Here is a 23,827-nt window from a genome sequence, read left to right as displayed (position 1 = left end):
AGTGCGATTACATGTCCAACACTTAAAATTGTCAGCACAGTGCTTGGATAAGTTAGAACCCATCGGAATAAGAGGAAAAACGGAAGTAGGAAACACTGTGAATCAAGTGTTGCAATCAGGCAGACGTGGGCTACAGCAACCCCCAGGGACTTGCGCAAGAGAAAGTACTGAGGAGAGCAGTCGAGTTTTCGCACTCCAACTACCCTGTTTTCCACACAGATGCAGCGGCCCGGGCCAGTTTCTCTAGTGAACGCCAGGGCACCACATCAGCCACCCAGGGTGAGAGGTCTCCTTAGTGGAAAACCGCAGGCTCCGCACCATCAGCAGCTCGGCCCTACGGGCACATGGAATCCTGGGACTTGTGGTCCACTCCACGAGCTCTTCACATCAGCTGAGGCACAAAGGACTACGATTCCCAGGATGCATCTGGTACGGCAGGGAGCCGGTGGGGAGGCTATAGCCCTAGCGGGCGTCGCCGTTTCCTAGCTCCTGGATCTCGCCTAGTAACCCGTCACAGCGGTTCCCAAACGCCGCGCGGTGGCCCCGCCCCCGGAGCCCCGGCAGGACCGAGAGCTTGTCCCCCGCGGCGCCCCAGTGACGAAGCCCATCCCTGGGTGCGTGGGGCGGGGAGGGAGGGCAGGCTGAGGATTTCTCTTGCCGGTAGCGGATCCGGGACGCGCCGCCAGCAACAGAGGTTAGAGGCGGAGAAAGCGGTGATGCTTGGAGCGAGGCTGATGGGATGGGAGTGCGGGAAGCCGCCAGGACGGCGGAGCGCGCGGGCCGGGGTGTCCCTAAGGGCGGGCATCCCTGGGAACTGCAGCGACCCGCGCCGGGGCTGTCCCCGGGGCCAGGGGCCCGCCCCCCGCCGGGCTTGGCAGGACCCCGGAGCCCGCAGGACCCCATAGCTAGCGCAGACCTTCCCGGGGAGAGGGACACGGTTATTTTTTGCCACTTGTTAATTATTTCATTTCTTCTGGACCACGAGCTTTTGTAGGTAGCGCTCTTCTTCCAGTTGCCCTATTGCCTGGTTTCCTCCGATTCAGAAAATCTTTTACGACGCTTACGATTGGAGTTGCTGATTAGAGGGAGCTGCTAAGTTCTTTATGGTTTTCTTGGTGAAAAGAAGGCTCAAGGAGGGTTTGGATTTTAAACACATACATGACAGCTAATTGGAGCATCTAATAAAAAATGACCATTGCACATTCGTCCTGGCTTTATGGAGGAATCAGCAAATGTTCTTTCAAATTAGATCAGCAACTACTAGCCAGCAGCGTTTAGGGCATATTTCATGTAATTAAGGATGTGGTTATGGAGGAGAAAGGAGTAGTTGTCAATTAAAAAAAAAAACAAAAAAACCAACAACAAACAAACCACAACTTGGTTTTAGTTTAGCGATCATTTTCTTGTGCTGGGTGACTTATACAAAAATTCTCTCTCTTCCTTGCTCTCGCATCTTAGATATAGACTGGCAGTTTCGGATCCAAGGACGGTGATGGCAAAGCTTACTCGGGCTGCCTGTCAAATCAGACCTGTCACGGAATAAATCCCGCTGCCTGCTGTGAAGCCCCTGCTCACTGCAAACTTAGCGAACAGGGTAATCCGTGTCTGGATATGCAGAGATCTGATTTCAAAGGCTGGGTGCCCCCCCGGAGCGCCTCTCCCGCGGGTCGGAGCCCGCAGGTGCAGTGAGGTGCGCGCGGGTGCCGGCGTCCCCAAAGCCGCCTCGCCCCGGGGGAGGGATCCGGGCGCCCAGCGGGGTCTGGCTGCCACGCACCGGCGGCGGCGGCTTCTAGGCAGCGGCTGATGATGGTGGCGGCCGGCGTGCTGGGCTGTGCCTGTGCGTCGCCGCGGAAATCAGCGCCGGGCGCTGCACCCTGAGCCTTTGCAGGTCCGCCGCAGCCAGAACCTGGGAGAGGACAGAGCCGGCGCGCAGGGGCCGCGGACCTGCGCGCGGGAACCCGGGGGGCGCGCGGGGTCGGCTTATCATGGCGGATCGGACAGCTCCCAGCTGCCAGCTGCGGCTGGAGTGGGTGTACGGGTACCGGGGTCACCAGTGCCGCAACAACCTGTACTACACCGCCGGCAAGGAGGTGGTCTACTTTGTAGCTGGGGTCGGGGTGGTGTACAACACCCGTGAACACAGCCAAAAATTCTTCTTGGGACACAACGACGACATTATCAGGTAAGGGGGTGGACTGGCGCGGTGGGAGGGGGTTGAATATGGAGGATGGAAGGGTGGGAAGAAGAATGACCAGCTGGGCTTTCCGGGGTCATGTCCGAGAGCTCAATGGAATAGAGGATTCTCCCTGGAGCCGCTTGCAATTAGAGATGGACTGCAGATACTAGGGCTAGGGTGGGTATAAGGAGAAGGGGGTGTAGGCGGGGAGGGACAGGTCTCCATCCTTCCCGGAGGCTTTTAAATCTCTGAGTTAAGTGTTGGGATGCTTTTTTGTTGTTCATTCCTGCTACAAGTGGAAGGGCTGGGTGACTATCGAACACTCTTCCTCCCTAACTAGGCAAAGACTAGTAGATGAACCAGCATCTTTGGGGGGCTCCTCGGTTCCTCAGCAAGCAAGTGGATTTTTTGAAAATGAGAAGAAATTTTGCTACAGACAGTTTGGAATCTTCATCCCAGATTCGTTAGACCTGGGAAATTTCTGCAGTGGGTGGGGAGTGTTTTCTGGTATTTCATTCAGCAGTGTCTTAATGCCAAAAGCATACTTACACACTCTATGGATGCTTCCACAACATCTTTGGGTTTTGACAGGCTGGCAGCTGCTGGAACAGAAAAGCCTACCACCCAGCCCACAAAACGGTCAACATTTGGTAGTGGATGCTTCAGGACAACACCACTGGTCATTTTCAGGGTCTTCCCTGTTTAATTGAAAGGGGGCATTTTTTTTGGTTCTTTGACCTATCCCCTCATCTAGACTAGACACCACCCACCCTCTGCCCTCGTAATCATCTCCTGTGGCAAAACTAGGTGTGGTCCAGATGCTGCTCACAGGGAATCCCTTTCTGCAGTTGTCAGTTGAGGATAATTTCTGTGATATATAAACCTCTGCTAACAGGGAAAATGACTTGCTGTGGGCACACTGCAACCAACAGAGACCATATTTGTACCTTCCAAATGTGTGTGTTCACTGATGCAGCGCAACTTCCATCTTTTCAAGATACTGCCATTGTTGCTCTAAAATTGCCTTTCACAATGTGATACATGATTGAGTAGTATAACGTCAATGGTCCTAACTTCTCAGTGGGGAGCAGTGATTTAAAAGATTAGCTCTCTTGGGGCTGGAGAGATGGCTCAGCAGTTAAGAACACTGGTTGTTCCTGCTGAAGACCCGGGTTTGAATCCCAGCACCCACATGGCAGCTAACAACTGTCTGTAACTCCAGTTCCAGGGGATCTGACAGCCTCTTCTGTCCTCCACCGGCATTGCACGACACCGGTGCATTTACCTACATGCAGGCAATACACACAACACACAATACACATAATTTTTTTAAAAAAAATTAAAAGAAAAAAGATGAGCTCCCTCAGCTAGTCTTATATTGGTATTCCAGAATGATTTTTCTTTTTGAGACCTGAAGTTGAAAAACTGTTATAGAAGGCAGAAATTCAATACTTGCAAATGCAAGAAGATACGTATACAAATACAATCTTGACTTTTGACTTTTGTTTGTTTTAAATTTTTTGTTTTTGAGACAAGGTATCACATCACACTCGTAGCCCAGGCTGACCTGAAAATCACTATGCAGCCCAGGCTGGCCTCAAACTCATGGCAATCCTTCTGCCTCAGCGTGCTAGATTGCAAGTGTGAGCCACCATACCTAGCTTTGGTCTGAACTCTTAGAAGACGCAGCATTTGAGAGCTGCGAGTGTTAACGTTCTCATGTTCTCAAGGTCTGGCAGAACTGACATGTAAAAGTTTCTTATGTCACAGGAGACAACCCCCACCCCCCAACCCCCGTTCCTTTGCCCCCTGGCTTGGTAAGGCTTGTGGTTGGGCATCCTTTATTTCTGTCCTGCAGATCCTGTAGATTTTGCCTCACTAATTGCCAAGCTGATTATTAAAGGCACAGGTGCAAATGATTAACAGTGACTCATGAAAAGGTTAGATGTTTAAAAATTTAAACCCATTATGTGTTTGCTGTCTGTCTTAATGCAGTGCTTTCCATTACAACATTAAAATAAGATGTATTCCTTTGGGGGAAGAGAGAGCGTGGCATTTAAACAGAAAATTCCCTGGGGTTAAATAATATGAACGTGACAATTCACTGAACTACTTTAAGGATTTGAATTCTTCATTACAAGTGTTTCTCTTAGAGGGAGAAAAATTAAATGCACTGTTGAAATTGAAGGTGGGAAGAGGGTGGAGTTGCAGTAAAAACCTTTGTTATGACAAGCGGCTGGGCTGTTGGGGCTGTGATGACACCTGGCTTGGGCAGTTAAAGAAATACTTGGATTTGAAGAAAAGGTGAATGAAGTTATAACTGGGTTGCAAAGAGCCTTAACTGATGAAAAGGCAAAGAGTATAGTTTATTTTCTGCTCTGTTTCTTGAGGTGGTTATTGCTAGGTTGAACACTGACATAGCAGTGTGTCTGACTTCAGAAAAAGGACTTGAAATTCTCCATATTTGGTTGGGTTTGAGTATGTGCGGGTGAGCAGAGTAGTCTAGCATTGACAAATGTCTTTGCATTTGAAACAAAATGAAGTCCAATGGATTAAAAACCACAAACCACAGATTTTTATTCAATTAAGAGCTGTAAAATTGGAATGTGTATGCTGTCATTTTGCTTTATCTTACATGTGTAAACATCTTTTTCTGGTGAAGGCAGTACAGAAACCACAATGCACAATCTTTTATTTGCATGCATTTCAACCTTTCTCTGTATACCCTAATATACTGTTGTTTTTCCACCTGGTGTGTCATTGAACAGGGAGGACTGTAATAGCCAAGGTTTTAATGCAAAAAATATTTTTCCCTTTTTTTGAATTATGACATGAATAGTACAACTCTTGATTTCATCAAAGGTAGTTCAGTAATTTTCTACTTGGTCCTTCACTTTTGTAGGAATATTCATATACTTGCTACTGTTCTATTTTCTGCAGCTTTGCTTAGAATATTAAGCTACAAAGCAGCCCAACAAATATTGATAGCATATTCCATTGTATAAGGCTGTGTGCTCTCTGGGATCATGATGGACCTTAATAATGATGCAGGATTTGGCAGAGCTCATTAGAGCTCAGCATGTGTCCTCTTGCTTTGACAGGCGATGCATTTAAAGCAGATTTTTTAAAATGTTGATATGTGAGACATAATGTGATTTATTGGCTATGGAGGCTTAGTTTTGTTCTCTTGAATGAGTGCAGGTAACAGATTAGAGAATGATGCCATATTTTAGCTTTGATAACATTGTGATGAGACAGGTAAATGCCTACAGTCAAGTTTGCTGTTGGACTGACAAGAATCAGATTAGGGTTTGGAGGCAAGGGCAGTAAGTTTTGGAGACTGGAATAATAACTAAATTGTGTTCCACATCTGGCAGAAAAGCATGAGATAGAAAGTGAATAAATGAAAGAAAAAGTCATCTGCACATTCATTCTAGCTCATTCCTGCAGTTCATAATCTTGAGATCTGTCTCCTCATTCTGGATCACCATGCTACTTCTGAATAGTTCCTGGTCTCCTTTTTATTCTTATTTATTTATTTGGCTTTCTGTTGCAGGAGAGGTTGATCTGCTGTTTTAGAGGAAAAGATACTGACTTTTTACCACAAGCACATGGGAAGAACCCCACTGCAATTTACTAGAGGCATCCAGCGAGCATGACCTCTCTTGGCCTTATTTGCAAAGTGGAGCTGCCAACACTGAAAAGGGTTTAGTGGGCCTTACCCTTAGTTGGTACTCAATGATTGTTGTAGCATTTAATTAAATGCATACAAACCAGAACAATTCCTCACTGTGCAAGCAGAAGTTCAGACTCCATAACTTTCCATTCTCTTGGACCCTAACTTACCACTCTATCCTTATCTTCTGTTAAAAATCATAAAGTGTGTGCTTCCCACTTGCTATAATGTAAGAGTACCCTGTGCTTCCATGCTTCATACTGGAGTGATTTATTGTCTCCCTTCTCTGCAGCCTAGATCTGACTTATAAGGTGTGGGCTATAGATATCTACGGTGTTGTGGAAGTTGCCTAGAAGCACCCACAGTGTCTGGCAAGTGAAGTGCTCAGCACGGACTGTGTTTGTATCCATATCTTGTAAAGCTCCATCTGCCCTCACCTCTGCCATGAGGCTTTTCACCATCCTCAAGGAATGTGATATACTTCTCAAGTTTTGCAGAGATATCTAGTACCATTCTTTCCAAATATTTTCATCTGTACAAGTAAACAGCTCCTTTGTGCTGAGAATGAACTTAATATAAGCCGAGCTAGCATTACTTGAACACCAGACACAGAGCTAAATAGGTGTCCAAATTTATCTCATCTATCCTTTTCCTATCCTGATAGGGAAGTGGAGTTGCTCACCCCAGCTTACCAGCCAGACAGCCAAGGCACAGAGGCATTAAGGATCTTGTCTGTGGTTTTCCGGCAAGCTGACTGTAGAATGGGAATTTGAACCCAGTTTGGTCTAATTCCAAAGCCCAAAGCTATTGGAATAGCTTCACTGTCTTCCAGCCTCTTATTTTTCTTAGTCACTGTGGTTCCTGCCTTTGTGCCTGTTGCTAACCAGAGCTTAGTAAACGTGTTCTCTCTGTAATTCCATTTATCATTGATTGGTGTATAAATCCTGTCCTTTTTTTTTCCCTCAAGTGTTCTTGAGACAGATTGCTGGAACTCAGTCTAGACATACAATCATGTTCAAGTTCACTTTAGCAACAACATTAGCTTTGAAACAGTGATCTGAAATGATCACCTGCTGAAGGTGTTTAATTGAAAAATTTTAGGAGTCTAAACTGACAGATTAATATAATCTGGTGCTGCAAATATAATTGAAGTTGTTGAGTTTGAAGAGAACAGCCTAACAACTATGGTTGAGTCTGGAGTGTCCTGTAAGCAAGTTCCCATGAAGGCCTTGAGGTATGGTTTTATTTTTAACTTTTAGTTCTTTGTTCAATTTGAATAATGGGGACATAAAACTATCTAGAAAGAATTAAATTCTGGGCTGAGGATGTAGCTCAGTGGTAAAGTGCTGGTGTGTACACTTCCTGGATTCAATCCTTAGCATCACAAAAAGAAAGAAAGAAAAGAGGAGAGAGAATGAGGGAGGGGAGAAAGAAGAGGATATGACTGAATCTCTATGGGTCTACCTGCTCTTTAGCGCTCTACCTGACACCATATATATAAATCATCACATTCTGGGCAACAATTTCATTTTACAGATTGCCTCTAAGCCAGAGATAGATTTAAGTTAAGTCATTTAGTCATTAGATCCCATTGTTTCGTGCACTAGCAAGAACAGGAAGCATAAGGTTGGTTTGTTTTTGAGACATGTCCTGCTATGTAGTTCAGGCTAGCCTGGAACTTTCTATATAGCCCAAGCTGGCTCAACTTGAGAGCCTCCTGCCTTAGGTCTCCTGAGTGCTGTGATTATAGGTGTGTGCTACTATACCCAATTGAAAAATCTTCTGATGGAAGCTTGTGGTCTGTTGATAAGTGACCTTATTGTTCTTATTAATGAGCTATAGACTGACTTTTATTCAGATTTATTTATTCTATAAATTTAATTATTTCTCATTAGTTTATTCATCAAAAACTCACATGATGTCTAATTGTGCCAGGGGCAAGAGGTGTGTCAGAGAAGCCCCTGAAGCTTACTTGTGGTGTGAGGCCAACAGCAAATGAAGAAAACATGGCTGTCAGTGATGATACGTGCTAGGTGAGGACGAGTGTGGTGTGGGATTGAGTGGGGATACAGGGGTGACTTTAGAAAAGGTTTTTGGAGCAGCTCTTCAGGTAGATGACATTTAAGTTGGAATCTGAAAGGTAAGAAGGGGTCAACAGGTACAGATGTAGTGGCAGAAGAGGGTATGTGCAAAGACATCAGGGTGGGAAAAAATTGGTGCCCAGAATTCTGGTGCAGATAACCAGAGAAATACCAAGGTCATCATAGTTCACAACCAGGTCACAAATGCCTCCTGGGTTTTGTTGCCATATGTCCTAGATTTCCCAAGACAGTCACAAATATTCCATTCAGCTATTGTCATGAATACACTTTTTCTTATCAGGGTACTAATCCAATTTTTAATTCTGAAATATGACCACATTTTTATCTGAAGAATATGATTATAATCTGGTAACTTGAAAGAATTGTACTAAAGTATACCATCCTCTACAGCCCCACCAAAATCAATGGCCAGACAGGTAGAATCCATTATGGTAAAGGAAACCCTGTTCATGCCAGGTTCTGTAAGTAGGGTTGTCCTAGTGGCTCTCCTTTCCCCATGGATGTGGATCTGAACATCTCTCTAAAGGAAGTACCATTTTTGCCCCAATAAAAGGGAAACTGCAGGAAAGGCCTACTTACTACCTTTTCCTCTGGAGCTGACTCAGCCTCCCATATAATGGAGTGATTTGCGAAGCTATTTAATTTATATTTATTTTATGTGTGTGTTTTTCCTGCATGTAAGTGCACCACATGCATGCAATGCCTGAGAAGGTCAGAAGAGGGTGTCAGATCTCCTGGAACTGGAGTTATGGATTGTTGTTAGCTACCTTTTGGGAACTGAACCAGGGTCCTGTGTAAGAGCAGCCAGTGCGCTTAACCACTGAACCATCTCTTTAGCACCTGGAAGCTATTCTTTAGTCCATGGACCAAACACTTTCAGCAGCAGACTCCTTTTGTAGCTTTATTTGAGTTTGCCATGTGTGGGTTGGTGTTAAGTATAATTAAGGTTTTGAGAGCAAAGAGCTCTCAAATATTGTGCATGGGGCAGGGGGGTCACTTGGTTAAATCTAGATTGTGTCAGTAGGTGTGGAGTGAGGCTGTATTCTGCAGTTCTTACCAGCTCCCAGCTGGCGCTGATGCTGCTCATCTCCAGACTACATTTCTAGCAGCAAACTTAAGGAATTCACAGCTGTGTTTCAGAGTTCAGTAGATCAACCTGGAAGGTATTGCAAGCTAATAGAATTTTAATTATGTATGTAATACATAATTTATTAAAAATTCTTAAATTAACAGAGTCTTTTTTCCATCAAGTTTGAGTTCAGTGTTCCTTTTTAAAAAAAGATTTATTTATTTTTATTTTGTGTATATGAGTGTATGATTGCATGTATGTATGTGTCTCATGCATGCCTGGTGCCTGTGGAGGTCAGAGGAGGGAGTCAGATCCTTTGGAAGTGAAGTTACAGATGGTTGTGAGCTGCCACGTGGGTTCTGGGAACTGAATCCTAGGTCCTCTGCAAGAGCAGTAAGTATTCTTAACTGCTGAGCCATCTCTCCAGCCCCCAGTGTTCTTTCTTTTCCAGAAAGAACCAAATAGGCACTGGCTAAAACAAGGAGATGACAAAAGCCTGTCTCCCAACAAAGTCTTTGTGTAGACATGTTTTCTAGTCTCTTAGTTAATACCCAAGAGTGGAATTTCTGGGTCTATGTTTAACTTTCTGAAGCACTGCCAAGCTGGTTTCCCAAGTAGCTGTTCTATTTTGCAAGCATATAGCAGTAGTGTATGAAAATCCCAATTTCTCTTGCTAAGGCTTGTCTTTTTTATTTTAGCCATTCTGCTGGATAGCATCAGTGTCAACTTGATACACCTGGGTTGAGGGAGCCTTAATTGTGGAATTTCCTCCATTGGACTGGCCTGTGGCCATGTCTGTGGGGCATCTTCTTGATTACTGAGTGATGTGGGAGGGCCTAACCCATTGTGGGTGGTGCCACTCCTGGGTAGGTGGGCCTATGTTGTATAAGAAAGCAGGTTAAACAGGGGCCAGAGGAGCAAGCCAGTAAGCAGAGTTCCTCTATGGTCTGTGCTTCAGCTCCTGCCTCCAGGTTCCTGCCCTGAGTTAAACGCTTTCCTCCCCAACTTGGTAGTTGTCAGAGTATTTTGTCACAGCAATGGAGAAACAAATTAGGACAGAAATTGGTACTAGTGAGTGGGACACTGCTGTGACAGATCTGATTTTTAGGAGGATTGTGGAAGCATTTAGAGCTTTGGGCTGAAAAAGCCATTGTGTGGTCAGAGTTTGTTGTTGTGGAGCTTGAAACAGTTATGCTGAAAGGGTTGTAGACAATGGAGGCCAGGCTTGTGAAGCTTCAAAGGGAAGCAGAGGCTATCAGGACCATTTGTGTGATATTTTGAATTGAGAATCTGGGGTTTCTGGTCAGCTGGGGCTGAAGAATCAGCTGTGATTAAGAAGAGACCAGATCCTGAAGTAAAACTCCTCTTTACTGGGCCAATTGATGCTCGTTAGCTGGGGCTGAAAAATCAGCTGTAAGTAATAACAGACCAGCATCATTGTAGTGAAATCTTCTGGGAGGTATTTCCTCAGGGTCAGCACACAGAAGCTGACCCAGAGGAGGCCCAAACCTCCATCTTAAGCTGGAAGCAGGACTTGGTAATGTGTAAGAGTCTCTTGCATGGTTCTGGTGTTGAAAGCATGGAAGGGGTCACAAAGAGCAGCTGAGGCTTGTCACTCTGAGAGGCCAGGAAAGGCCATAGGTGAAAGTGCAGCCTCAGTGGCAGAGGAGACCCAGGATTGAAGCGGTCATGGAGAGAATCTGAGGCATTGCACCCTGAGAAACCAGAAGAGGCCATTGGTAAAGCTGCAGTCTACATTTCAGTGGAGACCCCAGCTTTTTGGAGATTTAAGGACCATGGGATGACCACCAAGGGCAGCAGCAGGTGTGGAATGGAGCTGGCTTGGGTCTGTGAGACGAGCTGTGTGTGCTGTGGACGACAGAGGCAGAGAAGTGGAGCTGCCAAAACCTTTTGGAGCCCAGAAAATCGTGAGTGAATTCTGGATGTCCAGCCTTGAGCTACTTTGCTGGACTTAGGTTTTGCTTAGGTGTGCCCAATTCTTCCCTTTGAAATAAGACAGCACTTGTTTTGAATTTTACAGGATCTCACAGTTAAGAGACTTTTAAGTGTTTGGAATTTTTAAAACATTTAATGTGTTTGGGTATATTGCCTGCATGTGTGTAAGTGCACCCATGTCATACAGCACCCCTGGAGGACAGAAGAGGGTGTCAGATCCCCTGGAACTGGAGTTATGGGCAGTTGTTAGTTGTCATGTGGGTGCTGGGATTCGAACCCAGGTCTTCTGCTAGAAGAATTAGTGCTCTTAACCACTGAGCCAACTGTCCAGCCCCATGTTTGGATTTTTTAAAGACCGTGGAGCTTTTAAGATTGTACTGTCTTATATTGTGATATTAATGTTAACAACATGTCTTGGGGACCAGAAATGGAAAGGTTATAGTTTAACAGTGATGTGTTTGTGTGTCAAGTTGACAAGGGGTCAATTGTGCTGGATAGCTTTAATGTTAACTTGACACACCTGGATTGAGGGAGCCTTAATTGTGGAATTTCCGCCATTGGACTGGCCTGTGGCCATGTCTGTGGGGCATCTTTTTTTGATTATGGAGTGATGTCAAGGGCCTAGGCCACTGTGGGTGGTGCCTCCCCTGGGGAGGTGGGCCTGTGTTATATAAAGCAGGTTGAGTGGGGGCCAGAGGAGCAATCCAGTAAGCAGTGTTCCTCCATGGCCTGTGCTTCAGCTCCTGCCTTCAAGTTTCTGCCCTGAGTTAAATAAACCCTCTCCTCCCTAAGTTGGTAGTGGTTAGAGTGTTTTGTCATAGCAATGAAGAAACAAACTAGGACAGCCATCATACTTGGTGTTGTGGTTTGAACGAGAATTATCCCCCATAGGCTCTTGTTTTTGAACACTTGGTTCCCAGTTGTGGAACCTTTAAAGGAAGTATAGCCTTGTTGGAGGAATTACATCACTAGTGTTGGTCTTTGAGGGTTTGTCATCTTGGCCCTGTTCCTGCTCTCTGTTTCCTGTGTGTGAATAAAGATGCGATCAGCTAGCTTCCAGCTCCTTCCACAATGCCCTGTCTTCCTGGCTACTATGGACTCTACCTCTAGAACCATAAGCCAAAATAACTTTCTTCCTTAAGTTTTGGTCTTGGTGTTTTGTCACAGCAACAAAATGTAGCTAATCTACTTGCTATTAAATGGAATCTTATTTTGGTTTTAATATTTATTTCCTAATGACTAATATCATGTTTCCATAAATTTATGTCACTTATTATATATCTTTGGAGAAAATGCCCATTCAAATCCTTTCCCAGTTTTGAATTTGTTCATTTATCTTTTTATTGAGTTTTAAGAGTTCTTTATTTAGTTGGGGCTGGAGAGATGACTCAGCAGATAAGAGCACTGACTGCTCTTCCAGAGGACCCAGGTTTAGTTCCCATTACCTACATGGCAGCTAACAACTATCCTTAATTCTAGTTCCAGGGAATTGCATGCCTCTTCTGGCTTTTGCAGTTATTGCACAACACAGGTGCACTTACAAACATGTAGGCAAAACACTCATATACATAAAGTGAAAATAAACAATTCTTCATATGTTCTAAATATTATATTAAATATATGCAAATATCCCTTTCATTCTATTGTGTTAACTTTTTTGATGATGCTTTTTGATACATAAGTTTTTAATTTTGATTTCTAATTTTTTTCTTTTGTCTCTTATGTTTTTATATATTTAAGAAACCATCATCCAATTCAAGATCATAAAGACTTATTCCTAAGTTTTCTTCTAAATTTTATGTTTTCTCTTACATTTAGATTACCCATTTTGGGATAATAGATGGTTTAAGGTAGGGATCCAGGGTCACTCTTTTGCTTGCAAGTATCTAGTTGTACCTATATTGTTTGTTGAAAAGATTAATTTTTCCCTGTGAAATTATATTGGATTCCCATAGTCATTGAATTTTGCTGTCAGGGAACCCATTCCTTCCAGAAGATGCTGAACTTTGTGGGGAATCCAGAAATAACCATTAAAAAAAATTAACCTATAAGAGATAGACTTTGGCTACCTTTCTGTGTTTGTAAAAGATCTTGTATTTTGGGGCTGGAGAGATGATTTGGGAATTAAGAGCACTGGCTGCTGTTGCAGCAGACCTTTGTTCAGTTTCTAGCACCTACGTGGCAGCTGTCATTCCAGTTCCAGGGTATTCAACACTCTTCTCACTCCCGTAGGCATTGCATGCATGTGGCGCACCAACATACATGCAGGCAAAACATTCATACACATAAAAATAAAAAAAAAATTTAAAAAGGTGCTATATTCTGAAGAATTTATAGAACTTAACACATTTGTAGAACAGAGCCATTTACATTTGGAGGAACTGGTTTAGGGTCAAGCTGCACTCAAGACATTGGATTTGTTTATTTTCCAAAGTTTTAGTTTTGAAAATGAATTTACAGGTTTTAGCCCTGCTGCTGGAAATGGGACTATTGAGTCAGCTTAAAGGGGTGTGTAGTATGGAAACAGTGAGTCATGAGATAGAGTGGCATTTTATCTTACCTATCCCCTACCCCTTTAACATTTTAAAATTTTATTTGTAGGAGTGTTTTGCTTGCATGTATATAAGTGCACCACATACATGTGATGTTGGTGGAGGCCAGTTGGTGTCAGATTCCCTGGGGGTGCTGAGTCCTTTGCAAGAGTAGCCAGTGCTCTTAACTGCTGAGCCATCTCGCCAGCCCCCACTCCCCCCTTTTTTCAAACAGGGTCTCATAGGCTAACCTCAAACTCACTATGTAAATGAAGGTGACTTTAAACTCCAGATCCTCCTGCCTCTACCTCTGAAGTGCTAGGATTCCAGGACTGTGTCACCACACCCAGATCCTCTATCCCTTTGAGTCCTTTCTTCCCTTAAATGGAGACAGGTTGCTAGTCTCAACCCAGAAACTGAAGGATTCTGGGATTTGTTCTCTACTATTCCTTTTCTCATCAGCGTGGAGAAGGGAGCACCAGGCATTCTGTTTCCTGGGTATGAAGTTCTCTCTATAGGACATAAATGGACTGATGGTTGAAACTTGTTTTAAGATGGAACCCTGGACCTCTCACGTGCAAGGCAAATGCTCTACCATGAAGCTATATCTCTAAACTTAATTGGGAATTATTTTAGGACATAAGCTTTCTTTACATTTAATTACTATTTAATAATATCATTAAAGCATTCTACATTCTATGTTAATTGTGAATTGATTTTTAAAAAATTGTTTTTATATTTTTATGTGTATGTGTGTACTGCCTGCATGTATGTAAGTGCACCCATGTCGTGTAATGTCCATGGAGGACAGAAGAGGCTGTGGGATCCCCTGGAACTGGAGTTATGGATTGTTGTTAGCTGCTATGTGGGTGCTGGGATTGGAACATGGACCACCTGCAAGAACAGCTAGTGCTCTTAACCACTGAGCAACCTCTCCAGCTCCATAAACAGGATTTAAATTGAAAATATAAATGATATTTCATGGAATTTTTCAGTTTCCATAAGAGGCCATGCCATGGTGCCTGTTGGAAGTGCTGGCTCATCCCTGATCATGCCATTTTGGCTGCCTGAAATGACCTCTTTGCTGATGCAGTCTTTCTTTTTTCCCATCTTAAAGCAAGTCCTCTTTCCTTGAAGCCTTAGCTGACATATTTAGCCCATTTTAGACCCTTCTTTCCCCCATGTGTTCAGACCTTGGTGCACATATCCACTTTAAAAAAATTATTTTTATATGTGTGAGTGTATTGCCTGCATGTGTGTAAGTGCACCATGTCATGCAGTATACTCGGAGGTCAGAAGAGGGTGTTGGATCTGCTGGAGCTAGAGTTACAGACCATTGTCAGCTGTTATGTGGCTGCTGGGAGTTGAACCCAGCTCCTCTGCAAGAACAGCCAGTGTTTTTTACTGCTGAGCCATCTCTCCAGCCCTGCACATACCCACTTTTACAGAGCCATTGTATCATGTTTCTTGACTAGCACCCATGCCTAGCACCTTTACTTGGGCACAGTAAGTGCCTAATATATTTCATTTGTTCTTTGTTTTCCATATCTCCAATAAGTTGGAATTATTGAGGTATGATATAGGATGAGATTTCTGTAGAAATTTTTAAAATATACTTTATGAGGAGAAAATTATGAAAATATTTTGAGCTGGCATTGACAGGGAGCATTCAGAATCTTTAAAAAAATTAGTTGGCTGGAGAGATGGGTTTTCAGTTAAGAGCACTTATTGTTCTTGCAGAAGACTGGGGTTCAGTTCCCAGCACACTCATAGTGGCCTACAAACACCTGTAATTTTAGTCCCAAGGGATCTGATACCCTCTTCTGGCCTCTTAGGGTACCAGGCATACATGTATGCAGTGTACTTACGTACACACAGGCAAAACACTCATATGCATAAAATAAATAAATGAAAATTTAATAAAATTTTTGGTGCCGAGTGTGGTACACATCTGTAATTCCTGCACACATGAGAGGAAAAGTCATGTCTGGGCTGGTCAGTCTGGGTTGTATAGGGAGACTGTCTCAAAAAAAAAGAAATTTCAATAATAATAATAATAATAATAATAATAATAATCAATTCACAGTGCTTTTAAATTTGATGCCAAATTCTGTTTGACTTCCTTCTCCTGCTTTACTGTTCTGGATGGAAAATACAGCCATTAAGTGCAAGGTATTTTCCACTGAAATATTGACATGGACCTTACAGTATGTGCTGGTTAATTTTGTAAACTTGATTGGCTTAAGAAGCACCTGGGGGGGGGGGCTGGAGAGATGGCTCAGAGGTTAAGAACACTGGCTGCTCTTGCAGAGGATCTGGGTTTGATTCCCCACACCCACATAGCAGTTAACAATCATCCATAACTCCAGGGGAATCTGACACCCTCCTCTGATCGCCATGTGACACAGGTGCACTTATATGTAGGCAATATGCCCAGACACATAAAAAGCACCCCCCCCAGGAACACCCAGGGCTGGAGTATAGCACACCTTGGTGTACCTGTGAGCTTGTTTCTGGAGAGGACTGAGGGGGGCAGGGGATGGCATCATTCCATGGGTTGGGGTCCTGAACTGAATAAACAGGAAAAAGGGGGAAGCTGGCTGAGTTCCAGCATCTCTCTCTTTGCTTCTTGATTTGCTGAGATGTGAGCAAGCAGTGTCCCACCACCATGGACAGGAGCTAGACCCACCATAGTTTTTCCTGCTACCATGGACTGTATCTTTTAAACCATGAGCTAGAACAAACCTTTCCTCTCTTAAGGTGCTTCTTGTCAAGCATTTAGTCATGACAGTGAGCAAAGTAACTAATACACAATGAATGAAGCATTCTTTTGACTTGTGCTGAAGAGTTTTTAAATTATAAAGTCTTGATTTGCATCCTTATGACTTAGGAAATGTGGTCTTTGAAGTAACTTGAAAATATAACAGAATGTTTGCAAGAAGGAAATGAAGTCCAGATGTGTGCATAGCTTGTAGGTTGTACCTGCCAGCTGTCATAAATTGAGGTTTATTTTCTGACCTGGTAGAGCCTTATCCAAAGATACAGAAGTAGGAACTCAAAGGCAGAAGTTCAAGAAGCTGAAGAAAGTGACTTTTGAAGGATGAAGGGCAGTTTGGCAGACAAGAAGAAAGACAGAAGGGGAAGGAAGGTGCACCAGGGAGGAAATAGCTTGTGCAAAGGCTTGGAACTTAGATGAGCAGAGAGAAAGAGTAAGAGGTCAGCATGGCTAGCATGAAGGGTATATTGTGGGAGATGAAGCTGTGGAGAGGGTTGGGGCTGAATCTCTAGGGGATTCACCTTCAGTCATAAGCTCTGGCAATCAGTGAGGAGACTTAAAAGGGCAGACCAGGCCATTTTACATTTTAGGAATAGGAAAGTTGAGGATTTTTCCTTTAAGATTAATTTTTATTTTTTAAATTTTTTATTATTTCTTTGAGAATTTCATATATTTTGATCATATTCAGCCCCTTTACCCATCTCCTTTTAGATCTATCACCATCTCACTACCCCCCAACTTTTTGTCTCTTTTTTAAAAAGCCGGTTGAGTCTAATTTGTGTTGCCAAGTATTCTTGGCTATAAGGCCATACCCTAGAGCATGGTCACCTGATTAGGAGTCACCCTTAAAGAGAACTGACTCTCCCAGTAGCTATCAACTGCCAACAGCACCTCACCTAGGAGTGGGGCTTGTGCCTACCTTCCCCTTCTATGCTGGGACTTTGTCTGGCTTGAGCTTACACAGGTCTTATGCATGTTATCCCAACCACTGTGAGTTCGTATGTGTGACTGCCCTGTTGTGTCTGGAAAACACTGTTTCTTGTGATCACCTACTCCCTCTGACAATCTTTCTTCACTCTTACTTGATAATCCTAGAGCCTTGTGGGGAGGAGTTTGATATAAACACCCCATTTAAAGCTGAGCCCAGTGCAGTCTCTTATTCTCTGCATGCTGACCACTTGTGGGTTTTTGCGTTAATCTCCATCTACTGTCAAAAGAAGCTTCTCAGATGAAGGTTGAGAGATGCACTAGTTTATAGGAAGAGTGTAAGTTGTTAGTTTAATACTATGTCCATGTAGCAGAATAATAGCAGTAGGATCTACCCTAGGGTCTATGACCTACCTAGCTACAGGTTCTGATTTTATGATTTTATAATATATCCGGCCTATACTTAGCAAAATAATTTCATTTTCATAATAAAAAGAATAAAAGAGTATTCAGATATGAAAATGATGAAAAAGACACTGTACTAGATGCAAGATATGACCTGAGATTAGGGTAGAGAGAGGGTGCTATTTTTAAAAAAGACCATCTAGATGGCTTAGTGGGTAAAGGCATTGCCAAGAAGCCTTGTGACCTGAGTTTGATCTCTGGAACCCACATGATGGAGGAGAGAACCATCTCCTGCAAATTGTTCTCTGACCTTACAGGTATACTATGACATGTACTCACCACCCCCACACAAATTAAATAAAGTAATAAAATTTTAAAAAATTATTGGCTTAGTAAAATAAAAATACCTTATAATTTTTTTTGAGTGCGCAGCATGTTCTAAACACTGTATGATTCATTGAGGATTGAAAAGAGATTCATTCAATAAAGTAGAACAAGGAGAGATTCAAGATCAAGGAAGATGAGTTCAGCTTTGAACATGCAGTCATGCTCTGTATAATGACATTTGGTTAATGGTGGACTATATAGGTTGGTGATTCTATTAAGATTATACAGGAGCTGAAAACTATCTAGAGATACCTTAGCTGTTTAGCAGTGGGGAGGTCAGAGACCAATTGCTTTTTCTATGTAGACACTGGGAAGATTTTTTTCCCTCTGGATTGTTCGCTTTCTTTCTTCCCTCCCTCCCTCCCTCCCTTCCTTCCTTTGTTTTTTTTTAGTGAATTCTTTTAGTGAATGTATTTCATACAGAACATCTCAATCTTAATACCCCCTCCCCCACTGGCACCTTCCCATAGCCCCCCAACTGCGATTCACATTGTCATTTGTGTTAAGGCCTATCGTGTCAAGTTAGTGTCCTTAGATGTCCCTCAGTGCAAGTTCATGTACTGAGGTCTAGTCAGCCTATCTAGAGTCTCTCTCTTTAGCAAGATCAGCTCTTCCTCACCTAGCAGTAATCAGTTGCGAATATTTCTTCAGCTAAGATTGGAGTCAGCTGTATATTTCCCCAGTTCTATGCTAGATTTTTGTCTGAGTTTGCGTGGGTTCTGTGCATGCTGACACCATTGCTGTAGGTTCATGTGAGCAGGGTCCCAGGAGCTTGTAGGACTCTATTTCCATATGGCCATGCACCTCCTCCCTGGCTCTTACAGTCTTTACTCCTCTTCTGTGATGATCCCTGAGCTCTGGGCAGGTTAGTTTAACATAGGAGTCCTGTCCAAGGACCAGCATTCTGCAGACTCTTAGTCTCTACACTTTGGCCACTTGTGACCTTTTGTGTTCCTGGCGCTCTGTTGCATGAGGGAGCTTCATTAATGAGAACTGAGATACTCATTTTTTTCTTTATCCCTTGTTCTATGTTCTGTGAGCCTTAGGTGCAGAGGTTGCATTGTAGATGTGCCACTTTAAGCTTTCTTTTGTGGCAGTCAGAATGTCCAAGGGTCATTTCCTTTTAGCTTTTCTTACATTTTCTCTATGCATTTTACTCATGCTCCAGTGAGTTTTATGCTACAGTGGTAGCAAGCAGGCACTTCAGCTTAATGGCTTCTATCACTTGAAGACTAGCTCTCTTTTTTTTGGAAAATAAGAGATATTCTGACAGATACTGCTTTGTGGTAAAAAGCCTTGCAGGTCTATTTTGCTGCATGGTAGAACACAATCACTTTGGTGGGGCTATGTTTTTGTGAGAGAGGGCCTGCTCACAATGAATTCCCAAATCATCCTTCTTGCCTTCAGGGAGTTTCTTTCTAGTCCATATGACAAAAATGTCATGGAAGAGATAAGAATTCTGGAATGTTTCAGAATTATTTTCTTTTTCTTTAAAAGCTTTGTGTGTGATTGTGAGTGCAGGTGCCTGTGGTGGCCAGAAGAGGATGTTGGATCATTTGCAGCTGGAGTTACAGGTGGTTGTAAGCCACCTGACGTGGGTGCTGGGAACCAAACTTGGGTCCTCTGCAAAAGGAGTACATGCTCTTACCTGATGAACCATCTCTTTAGCCCTTATAACTATTTTCTAAAAATTACATAATCTACGGGAGAAAAGTGAGAGGATTATTGAATTAAATAAGCCTGTGTTTACTGTGTGAATAACAATGTGTGAGCCACAACGTTTCTGGCAGGAAAATTGAGTGCTTCCTTTTCCCTCTTTTGTCTCCATTGACCATCAGCCCTCAGCATGGATGCTCTTCCCTCTCATAAAGCTTCTGCCCAAGTTTGCACCCTTAGCTTTTATGTAAAGTAGCCTCCTAATTCTGCCCTTCCTTCAACTATCACTCCCTGCTGAAAAACCTGGCTAAACTTCTTTAAAAATACAGATTTATGATGGGCATGGTGGCACATACCTTTAACCCCAGCACTTGGGAGGCAGAGGCAGGTAGATCTGAGTTCTAGGCCAGCCTGGTCTACATAGTGAGTTCCAGGACAGCTGGGGCTACAGGGAGACCCTGTCTCAAAAAGACCAAGCACTGATTGCTCTTACAGAGGACCTGGGTTCGATTCCCAGCACCCACATGGCAGCTACAAACCGTCATTAACTCCAGTTCCAGGAGAATCTGAAACCCTCTTCTGACCTCCACGGCATTGCACAACATGGGTGCACTCACATACATGCAGGCAATACACTCATACGCATAAAATAATATATCTGTTTTTTAAATATTTATTTTTATCTCTTAAAGATCCTGATTCAATAGATCTGTGAGGCCTTTAAAATGTATATTTTAAAGAATTTTCCATAAAATACAAAGATATGTGTATGTTTCTGTATATACTCACATAAGCACACAGATATTTATTTGTTCTGTCCATTGAGATGATTGAGAAACAATGGCATGTCAGCAATGACACACCTAACATGCAAAACTTTCTAAACACTGTTCCCCGAATAAAGATTGGCATTTTAGAGAAAAAGCTGATTTTGGATCTGGGGCAAGGAAAGCACAAGATGAATTCAGAATGTCTTCCTGTGCTAGGAAGTATAACTTGGAGAAAAAAAGGGCGATGTTAAAATGACACAGACGTCAGCTTGAAGGAGGTTCTACTGGTCACAGCTGTGATAATTAAAGCAGGAATTACAGTCCATGGAATAAGAGCCAGTCCATCCATAGTGATCTCAGGTCTCAGTGAAGAAAAAGATAAGCTCTTCTATGAGCAGAAAGTCAATGATCAAATCTAGATGGAATGATGGAGCTAGAAAATCAATGGATATATAACTTGTGGTAAAGGGTGTGCTGAGGAACAAGTTATTCGTCTGGTGCTGCCCCACGTGATACCTATTACAAAAGACAGACAATAAAGGCAGTGGAGAACCTAGCAGACACCACCTTAACCAGATTCAATGATAATGTTCCCAATAACAGTAAAGATCAAGTCATTATAAAAGTCTTCCCAAATGGTTTTTGGTTGTGGAATCCCTTCACTATGCTATCCCTGGGATTAGTGTTCTAAAGCTTAGGTCTAATTGGACCTTGCCTTGTGTAAAGATTCCTGTTGGTGCTATTGCCTTGCTTGGGCCCCACCCTACTTTTTATCTACCACAGCTGTTCCCCTAGTCTCCCCAGCTTTTTCCCTGTCATACCTTACTCCTACTCCTTACTCCACATGTTACAGCTCTGCTGCTTAGAAGGTCCTTCCAGGTCTCTCTGTTGACAGATTCATTGAATCTGAGATAGTTCCAGTGCCACCATCTCTGAAGTTCACAGATTTCTTGAGGTAGAATCAATATCTCTTTCCTCTCTATCCCCACTTGGCAGTGTGTTTCCCCATTTTACCCATCAGGCCACTGGCTCATCTGTATCCTGAAAGTACTTCATGTGTTGAAAAGACCTAGGGCTGCAGAGTTAGTCAGACCTAGGGTGGAATCTGATTGCACCATTTGTATGTCATTCCTTACCCTGCCTCAGCTTCTCTTGATGGTAGTGTTGGGTGGAGATTGAGATGAGAATATCTCTTGTAGGAGTGGTAGTCAGATGGATGCAGGTGGGTTTCATCTCCCAGGCATGAACTGAGTGCCCATGAGGAAACACTCCTGCTAGTTCTCATATATGTGAATTTAAAGGAAAGCACGCAAAGTGAAAAGGATGAGGGCTTAAGCTAGAACCCCAGGAAATACCCTTATCCGAAGTAGTGAGGAGAAGAAGGAGCCCCAAAGGGCCTGGGGACTGGAGAAAGGAGATGGGTAAGTTCAGGGTCTTGGGAACCAAGGAAAGAACAAGTGTCTTTTTTTGGGCGGGGGGGCAGGCGGGCAGGTGTTGGATGAACCAGGATTGGGACTCAAAGAGGTTAGGGAAGAGGATTTCATCCCAGAGGTGTGGGGCAGAATGCAGATTACTAGAACACTGAGTAAGAATGAACCTGTGGGGTCAAGGAGGGCTGTATTATCTCGGATGGGGGCAAGGTGCTTCCTGGGATCTGGGAGATTTAAGAATCATCTTGTTCATAAGTACCTATTTTTGGAAATTCCACACCTCCAAAATGCCAACTGTTTCAGTAGTGAATGAGGTGCAGGTTGACCACCAGCTATCTGTCTTCCCTAAATGATCTTAACCAAGAGGACCTGTCTGCTTTAATGGAGCAATAAAGCAGATTTGAATATCTGATTATTGTTTATCTAGGGCTCAGGCTTGTGCTTTATCTGGTTTTATACTGATATTTTAAGATTCAGACAACATTTTGTTTGTGTTTTATGAAATAAAGTGAAGAGATTAAAGAAAAGCATTTGTTTTTAATTATAGTTTATCACACTACAAAGACTGAATTATTGGCTCAAATTTCACAGAATTCAGAGCTTCATTTTTCTGAGTGCCATTTTTTCCTTTGCGATTTTTATTTTCTAAATGGAAGATGACTGAGTTTATAGGAATATTTAATTCCATCCATGTCCTAGTTTCATCTGCATCTCAGAAGCTAACTGAACAACTCACTGTGTGTGTGCATGCTAGCGCGCATGCTCCTCACCAAAAACGGGGACTCAAATTTCTATAGAGCAATGGAAATATTGGGTAGTATCATGTTGCAAGTGGTCACCTGGAGATGCCACATTAAGGAAGCAGTCACTTGGTAGATTTCCTGACATGTTACTGCCTATTACGTACTGGGTGTCCAGGTTAGCGTCTCCAGATTCACCAGATTCAGGTTCACTTCAGAGAGAATGGAGAGCAGGCACTGTGATTTTCTATGCCTGTATTCATTCAAAACGAATACATATCCTCATTTGACCTTTAACCTTAAAAGTTCATAAGAATTTTAAATAATTTTAAAGTGATTGTGATTAAATATATAGTATAAATAATAGATAAGCACAAGATTTCAGTATTTCACCAAATGTCACTGCTATTGCTTCACTTGTTTTCATAAGGAAACACCTTGGCAGTGGCTTGAGTCTTCATGGTGTCAGAGCAGGCGCTTTACCTTTTCAACCAGAGGAAGCAAATCTAGCAAAGGACATCTTTCTTAGCATGCCAGCTGTGCTTTCTGGATAATAAGGTCTGCTACAGATGTTCCCATGATGACAAAAGAAACCAGGAAATATACAACAGAACAGGAACTTAGAAATTCAGAATAAAGGAAGTCAGCAATGAGATCTTTGAATTATTTGTAGGGACTTAGATTAGTTTTGTGGGGGCCTCTAAAACCCCTCATACAGGAATTAAATGTTTGTGAAATAACTGAAAACCAAATAATCAACTCTACATATTCTGCTGTAGCCTCACCTGTCAGTAGGCTAGGAGAATATAGTGCCTATGTCTGAAGTCCACACAAAGAACAAACTTAATTCTCATGACGAAAATAGAAATATAAAGTGATAATTGTAAGGGGAATTATAACTTTATTATCTAAATTTATTTCATGGTTTTTGTCTTATTTTATTTGAACCCTAAGTGAAATTACCATTCATTAGCATGATTAATTTCATGGAATGTTATTTTTTTATCCTTTAGAAGACAGGAAATTATGAAAAAAAATCCTGAGATACATGTGAATAAATTAATGGTTTCATTTCGCTTAGTATAGAAATTCATTTAGGATTACCAATTTCTATCAACTAGATCACATAATTGTTACCAGTACTTGAGTCAGCACCTTGTTAAATTTAAAAATTACAGATCTCTATAGATTTTCATTTTAATATGTACAAAGTGTTCTAGGTATTT

General features: G+C 42.7%; 1 protein-coding gene across 2 annotated transcripts in view; it reads left to right on the top strand.

The window, feature by feature from the left end:
* The first annotated feature begins 522 nt into the window (after positions 1 to 522).
* The window catches only part of Eml6 (EMAP like 6), a 332,332-nt gene continuing 309,027 nt past the window's right edge, over positions 523 to 23,827 (top strand). For both annotated transcript variants that reach the window (XM_029558630.1, XM_017795582.2), the window contains exons 1-2: positions 523 to 694; positions 1,459 to 2,182. In XM_029558630.1, coding sequence (XP_029414490.1) covers positions 1,986 to 2,182 — 197 coding nt within the window. In that variant the 5' untranslated portion in view covers positions 523 to 694; positions 1,459 to 1,985. The remainder of the gene's footprint in view (positions 695 to 1,458; positions 2,183 to 23,827) is intronic.

Source organism: Nannospalax galili, unplaced genomic scaffold, assembly GCF_000622305.1.
Source record: "Nannospalax galili isolate Female #2095 unplaced genomic scaffold, S.galili_v1.0 scaffold286, whole genome shotgun sequence".
In the NCBI taxonomy this organism is placed as follows: Eukaryota; Metazoa; Chordata; class Mammalia; order Rodentia; family Spalacidae; genus Nannospalax; species Nannospalax galili.
This window is presented reverse-complemented; position numbering and strand designations above follow the sequence as displayed.